At 32.2% G+C, this 7,965-nt stretch overlaps 1 protein-coding gene across 23 annotated transcripts in view; it reads right to left on the reverse strand.

Annotated features, from left to right (window-relative positions):
* GTDC1 (glycosyltransferase like domain containing 1) overlaps positions 1 to 7,965 on the reverse strand; it is a 416,031-nt gene that overhangs the window by 30,863 nt on the left and 377,203 nt on the right. For 17 of the 23 annotated variants that reach the window (XM_055087686.1, XM_028477599.1, XM_055087672.1 and 14 more), the window contains 2 exons: positions 5,342 to 5,412; positions 4,549 to 4,640 (listed from right to left, as the gene is read on the reverse strand). In XM_055087686.1, the coding sequence (XP_054943661.1) occupies positions 4,566 to 4,640; positions 5,342 to 5,412 (146 nt within the window). In that variant the 3' untranslated portion in view covers positions 4,549 to 4,565. Of the gene's footprint in view, positions 1 to 1,083; positions 1,619 to 4,548; positions 4,641 to 5,341; positions 5,413 to 7,965 lie in introns of those variants that run through there. The other 6 variants (XR_008618456.1, XR_008618445.1, XR_008618439.1 and 3 more) reach the window with 5 other exon arrangements.

The following is a 7,965-nucleotide window of genomic DNA, read 5'->3' on the forward strand; positions in this document are numbered from 1 at the left end:
TATTAAGAATTAAGAAAAAAAGAATTCTTCCAAGTTTACAGATGAATCATATAGAGGCCAAGAAGTTCATCTACAGCCAGGCTACAAATTAGTAGCAGAGAAAAAGAAGCAGCCAAAACCTCTAACTGATCTTAATCACCCCGAGTATATCTATTGTGCTAAAGAGTTTTTGCTTTTATTTTACTTAAACAAATCAAGGAAAAACCAAGCCAAAACAAAATCAAGGAAAGACGTGAAAAAAGAGAGGGAAGGAGAGAGCTCGAGACTGAGAATTTGCCTTAAATTGTGCTGGTGCAAATGAGAGATTTTAGAAGTTCTAAAAACATCATGAGCTTTTAAGTGTTCATTTTTAAGGAAAAAGTAATGACTTTGGAGGCGTGTTAATACTAGTGAGTACCACCTTATTGACATCTAGAGTAGAAACTCAAATTAAAAGGGGGCTATAAAGTGACCAGTCTCTTGAAGGAACCTTAAAGTGGCTTGGCTGTGGTTTGGGGAGATATAGCCTGATATAATTAAGACAAAACCACAAATGGCTTTTCTGGGCACTGAGTCTGAATTGTAAGCTTAATCATTGTTTGGAATCACTTTTAGGCAGAAATCTGAAAATTGCCCTCTCCTCCAAATAACAGCAGGTTATAAAGGTTTCTGGAATGTTGAAGAACTTGAAGAGGAGAACAAAATAAAAATCAGCTGCTATCATCTGAAAAAACTTAAGAAACTACAGTTTACCCTCGTAAAGCAAAGGAAGGATGGCATCTCTTTTTTTTTTCCCCACACAGAATATCTCTCAATTTGTAAATAAAACTAAATGAAAAATAGGGTGGGAATGAAAATCTATTCTGTTAGTCTGGGCGGTATATATTTTATACAACTGCCCCACTTGTACTCTTGTGCTATTTTTCAATACCGGTAACAAGGGGGTGAACATAAATTTTCTTCTAAAGCATTTTAAAATATAATGATCAAAGTTTCCCTAAAAGCATAAAGTACTGATCTCAAATAATTGTTGGGAACTTTCGGGAAGTAAATTCCCATAGTCAAAATGAGCCAAAAATTACAACTTCCCGGTATTAGACTTACTTCGGTTGTAAAAGGAAGCCCGATGTTAGAGTAAGAAGTTAATCCTTGGCTGATTACTTTATGATTATTTCTCGAATCTTGTGTTCAAGTTTGGTTTAGGAGTCATCAAAGAGCTCCCTATTCCAGATGAAGTGAAACCTACTTTATCTCTGTGGCAAGTGTTTGGCTAATGGGTCTAACCTACTTAGAAAAGGATGAGTCCTGAAAGTACAAGAAAGCTGCAGTCAATGGTTGAGCCTAGTGGCAAACTTTTTAAGAAATGGTTTTAGATTTTTAAAAATTCAGAACATAGTTTTTAAAACAAGAAACAGTTTCTACATGTATTTCTTTAAATATATTAAGAAAAATGTGTGTGTGTGCGTGCGTGTGTGTGTGTGTGTGTGTGTGTGAGAGAGAGAGGGAGAGAGAGAGAGCAAGAGAGAGGGAGAGAGAAAGGGAACACACTTGCACGCACGTGAGGAATTTAAACACTTCAAGTCTGAAACCATTTCAGGTGAGAAGTCATGGGCACAGCGTTCTGTAGTAGGAAGAGTCACTTTAAGAAAAAAAAAGTATCAAATTCTGTTTCTGCTTTTCAGTTACTAGCATTCTGTTTCAAATCCTGCTTCAAGTTATAGCCCCCAAACTCTCACTCATATTGAAAGTATAATGTCTCATGTGAGAAGAGAGCCAAGTGTTAGTAGCCTTATTCTAGTCATTAAATTTCTAAGTGTGAATCCATATGAAAAATCCTATCCTAAAGTGAACTCTACATGGTAAGTAGTTGAGATGATTTTAAAATGTAAACTTTTAACAACAGAAAAAGAGAGTAAGGTGTAAAAATGTAAAAGGAGCAAATTAAAGAATTCAGTGACATTCTATCCTTTTAGATCTTAGAAGCATATGTTTTTAAAAGCAAAACAGCACTGTCCAAGGGAACAAATCTAAAAAAACCCCCCAACACTCTCTTTATAGTATACACAAAAGTCTCTTCCATTGCATAAGAGAAGTAGGCAAAAAGCTGCCTTGGGGGAAATAATTCTCTGGTATTTAGTGAGGGCAAATGTTACCTGATATGTGTATATTTATAAAACATAAGGTAAAAAAATGGTGTAACTTATTATATCTTAATTATAAAGTTTTAGCAGGCATTCTTTTTCTGTTTTAGCTCTAAATCTTATTACAACAACCCAACTAGATCTGTGGTCCTTCCTGTGATTTTTACCAGTTTGTCCTGACAATTGCATTATAAAGCTCTTGATTACTTCTATTTCTTGGACTAATTTATTAATTTTTGAGATTAATTTTTGGATATAGTGTCATCAAAATCTATGAATGAGGACATATATTAAAGTGTATAATAGATTTATAAGAAAAAAACATCCACGGTAAAAAGTATGTAAAAGGAATTATATATATAAATTCTTATAAATGCTTATGCATGAAACACTAATTTATAAAACCTTGAGCTGGACCATTTTAGGATGCGTGGACTAAAAATATATGTAAACCATAGTAACATGAAAAAACATTTAATGTATAGGCTATCCTTTAAGCTATAGGAGGAACAATTTGGTATATTAACAGCATACCACTAAGCTGACATTCTTTCAAAGTTTTTCCAGAAGTTGTTGGTAAAATAAATAATTATAGCTATGTTACGGCAATAGCCGTATTAAAATATTTCAACTGGAGATCTGTTTTTTATTGTAACTAAAAGCAACCTGTTGCAGTAATTTTTGAAATGGGTAAAGATTTGCAGATGCAAAATAACAGGGATAATAAGGCCTACCTGGAAGCCAAATTAAAAACGGATAAATTTTGATGGTGGAAATACAATTATAAATGCTTCACCATTTTCATCACAAGGTAAAAACATTCCTCCCTGCCCCTTTTTTTGTACCGATACATGGTGATGGGTGATAAGTAAAGCTTGCGGTGGTAATCATTTCACGATATATGTCTGTCATTACGCTGCACACCTTAAAACTTATACAGTGCAGTATGTCAATTATATCTCAATAAAACTGAAAAAAAATATTGCCCAAAAATTCACCAGAAGGAAAAAAAAATCAATAATTCAACGGTAAACTCACTGAAAATAGCTTTGTGTCATATGTAGAAAATGAATCCATTTGTGTTAATACATATTATTCTATTTCTTCACTTTCATAATCTGCACATTTTGATAGTCTGTCACGTGGGAAACTACTAAATTAATATTTTACACAAACAAGGCCACGACTGAACTTTCAAAATTAGGAAATCTGGATGTAAACCTTGGAAGTCTGTTTTCTCTTTGAAGTTTCCCATGTATACGATACAATCGTATTGACTGAAGGAGTAATACTGAAGCCTGGAACTGTTCAGTCAGCATTTTAAACTATTATGAGCTACCTTCTGAACCATTGCCAAGTTAATAGACAATGAAAGATAATGAGCTTGAAATTGGGTGTTAAATTGCATTTTTGGTTCTCTCCTTTCTTCTTGAAGTTTAACTGTTTCCTGCAGAAACAGTCATGTTTTGATGTATCACTATGTAAATATGTATTTTAGGCCATGACAAGGGAAAGGAGAGAAAAAAGGCAGTGAACTGTATTTCATGTAGGAAGGTTATATATTAACACAGGAAAATTAAAATATGCTGGATTATAAAACTGCTAGATTGTAAACTATACTGGATTTATGTAAAATGAAGTTGCTACATTCAAAGAATATAAAAAGGTATATTACTCATGGCCTAGAGCCACCTTCAAAACTCATAAAGCAGATTTATCCCAGTTCAGTTACTTAGACTTTTAGTAGGGTCTCTTTGTGTTGTTATTTCAACAATGTAAAATTCGTGATTCAAACAAGGGAAAAGAGATAATGAATGAGGGAACTGAATGATGATGCTATTTAAACTCTTTTCCTTTTACCTTTGTCATTCAGAGAGGATACTGACAGTCTAATTCTAAACAAACTGAGGGTTTTTATGTAATTTTACTAAACTGGACAAAGGAAACATTTGATTCTTCGAAAATCATCTTTAAAGTAGTTAAAAAAATGAACACCAAACTTCATGAATGTCATTCACCTGAATTTTTGAGGACTGAAAATTTCATTCTGATGGGAAGAAAGGCTTATCCTCATTAGTATAATTGTAGAATCTTTCCTTTACTTCCTTTTAAACTAATGAGTTACATTAATCCAGGTTCATTTTTATAAGCCTCTTGGGGCTAAATGTAAAGGACAGTCATCTTAGAAAACAATAAATTTTAAAAAAAGCATGTACCGTGCATTAAGTGCATGTATTTCATAAGGCCTAGGTTAATACAACTAGCATCCAGTTTAATTAATCCTTGTTAGTGTAACAACTAATATCCCTCCCTAGCATGTTTCCTTTAAACATTAGTATGTTAATTAAATGTTGTTTTTTTTTTTAAAGATTTTTCTTTGTACTTCAGTATGGTATTTATACCACGTAAATCTCTTCTCAATAACTACCTTATAGAGATGTTTTCTTACAATATCTGGTCTCTTGCAGAAATTCTGGAGCCTTTTTGAAAGCTGTTCAGGTGTAGAATACAGATATTCAGCTGCAGGAAAAACAGATACATTTTTAATGAAACAAAAACCTCAAAGCACACACTTGATATTAGTCACTTTACTAATTAAAAATGCATATTGCTCTGTGCCGCCTCGTGTTTTACATTATTTAAGCATGATTTTATAAGGTTACCTCAGCTCACAAGGATGTTTAATGCTAAATAAGACTGTGTAGTTGTGCTGTTTAGACATCTCCTTTGGGTGATTAAAATACATTATTCTAATGTAACACAATGCATATGTGATATATTTAGTGATGAGAATTTTTTCAAAGAACTGGTACGACAGCCGTATGTACCCTGTACAACAGTTGCATATTATTAACTAGTCAATTGTTGAAATAATTTGGTGTGACTTTCAGTCCTCAGTTTTTCTGTGTATATCATTAAAAAAAAATCTGTAAGCAATTGCAGCTACACTGACCTGCTTATAAAAATCCATCATTATGGGATGTGTATACTAACAATGAAGAATGCTATTTGAAAACTTGCTTTTTTGTTATCTTAAAAGAACAGATGGTAAATATAAGCTTACTCTAATGTATTAAAACACATAAAATTTTCCTTAACACTAACATGTTGACTTGCCAAATAAACAATTGCTCCTGCCTAAGTTTATTTTCAAACTTTCTAATTTAGCATGAATCATGTATTAAATCTCAACAAAGACGAAAGTACATTCAAGCAGCTACCTGGAAATATTTCGGGATAAACCAAATCTTTGGGACAGAGCGGGTAACAACCACAATACACAGCTTCCAACCTAAAGAAATTTTAGAAAGAGGATAAAAATATATTAAAAAGACATTACCATCAGAGCCAGAAAGTGGTTTTGTTTGTCTAAGTTAACAGTATGAGCCCAGAGTTAACTGGGAAGAACAACATGGTCGGCAGTACAATCCTAAAAGCCAAAGTTGCTCTTTTAAAAGATTTTATTAATCATATATGAATTTCATAGAACAGAACCAACAGCATATGTTTTGTTCACTGAATTAATCAAAGCGCAGCTCTGCATTTTTTTTTTTTTTGTTTTTAAAATACTGTTTAACACATTTTATAATCAGGAGATAAACACATGTAACAACATGGTAAAGTATGGACAGCTTTTCTTAATAATGCTGCAAAGCCCCAGAATGTTCATTTTCAAAATGTTTAAATAAAATAGCAAATACTTTAACACTGTAGCTGTAGAAATCATCGAGGCACTTTTAAAAGCATCAGAAAAAAATTTACAATCTGTTGTGATGGGGCATTTTCATTTTAAGCTAAAGCTTCAGAATAGTTACTTATTAGGCAGGATGTAGAACCATTCCCCCCCTTTATTGAAAAACTCTCATGAAGATTACCTTAATGAACATTTTGCTTTCTTGACTCAAAATTCAGGTCATTTTCCATTTTATCCAAAAAGAATACTGTTATTATTAAACAAAGAAACAAGAAACTTTCACTTTGTGAGAGGATTTCCCCAAGGACCACCTACCTATAGGAAGTTTTTCTTCATGTCATAGCCGTAAGGGTTAAGTACAAGAAAGGTATTGCATCTTGATGGCTGTGTTAGCCCTGCATAATGGCTATTGATCTGACATATAATAAACCTTAAATATACCACTGTAATTTCTGTTGGCTAGGAATTATGCAGTGAAATTCAAAACACTCTTTAAAATATGTTTATTTTATGAGAAACTTTGAATTGCATCCAAAATGTTGACCAAAGGCAGAATTTTATTTTGAACTGCAGATTTTTTTCAACCCAAGAATAGTTTGAAGTTATGTCAATGTTTACCTTGTTTATTTACAGCGACAAAGTACATGCAATTTAAGCTGTTTTTAAGTGGGTGATGTTTTCCCTATTTTATAACTGAAATTAGTTTAAATGAAAAGTATTTACTTTGAGCTGCAAAGTTTGGAAAAATACTGAGTTCAAAGTTTTGCTTGAGAACTGCTAGCAGTTACAAGATAACACAGTGGAAAGGCACAGGATCTAGTTACCAATGATTAATTTCAAAATCCAAACTAATATCTAATATTCTTTTTTATATAAATAGGGTATGTATAGAAATTCTTATCATAAGCACAGCTATAAAACTGCACTGTGACTGCATTATAAAACATTCACAAAAGTTTTGAGCACATAAACTGGGGATATTCTTTATGAACAAAAAGAAAATATGCACTTTATCTGAAGACACCCAGTTTTAAAATGCTTTGCCAATTGAAAAGCAAATACATATGAACATTCTCTTATAATTATATAAAATCAAAAGAGTGAAGTCACAGGCATTTCAGAAAGTGCACGTTATCTGCTTTTTAATAATGGATTTGAATTAGAGTGTTCTGTTCCCCGAAAGAAAATTGCAGGCCAAGTTACATTTTGAGTCATCGTATGAGCATGTACTCTGCCATTTCCAAAAAAACCTCTGCTAATTAAAATACAGTGAGAGAGGAATGGCATTATTTGATTTAGGAAGAAAAAAAATTTACAAATTTGGATTCCAACTTTTATTTGTAAATTATCTTCTTCGTGGTTATATTTCTGATTCATCAAGAAAAAAAACATTCACCATTTTTGGTTATAATTTTGACCTCTAAAATACTAAACCTTATTATACACAGTATTTATATCAAGACTGTGTTTTAAAATATATTAAATTTGCCACAATATTTTAAAAGAAATTTATAAAATTCCTTCTAAGTTTCTCATATTTTGTTATTTTGAAGAAAATTATCATCTCATGACAATAATACAATTATTCATCATTTCAATTCTTATGCACTACCAGTTAGATAATAAATAGGGTTCCAATTGATCTATTGTTAAAATGACTAGCAAATGACCTTTTTATTCCAATTAACAAATCATCTGCTAAATCTATGAATCTTAATATTCAGATCTATTCACTTCAATTCATACAATTTATCTGCAAATAGTTGTTGGGCTTTTGATTCTAAATATAATTAGCTGATAATTTTGCTTGGCTGAATTACTTTTCTGGAGGGCCTGAAAAGGCTCTCAGTCGCATTAGCTAGCAATAATGAATCTGATAGGTGAAATTTTTTACTGTAATGAGGATGAGACACAGTTGTGACACCTGAGTCTACTAATAACAGAAGACTGCTAATTATCGACAGCACTTTTTTGTGTGATGCAAGGAGAAAAAAAAAATCCCTCATTATTAAAAAATAAAAAGTTACAATTATAAGTGACACCGGAGGAGAGTAAATAAAATGGAGTGATTAAAACATTGCTGCTTTAAGGGTGTTTTTAATTAAGTGGAAATGCTAATGTTGTCATACTTAGCAGATGGGATTAAAATTA

This window comes from Physeter macrocephalus, chromosome 2 (genome assembly GCF_002837175.3).
Source record: "Physeter macrocephalus isolate SW-GA chromosome 2, ASM283717v5, whole genome shotgun sequence".
Classification (NCBI taxonomy): domain Eukaryota; kingdom Metazoa; phylum Chordata; class Mammalia; order Artiodactyla; family Physeteridae; genus Physeter; species Physeter macrocephalus.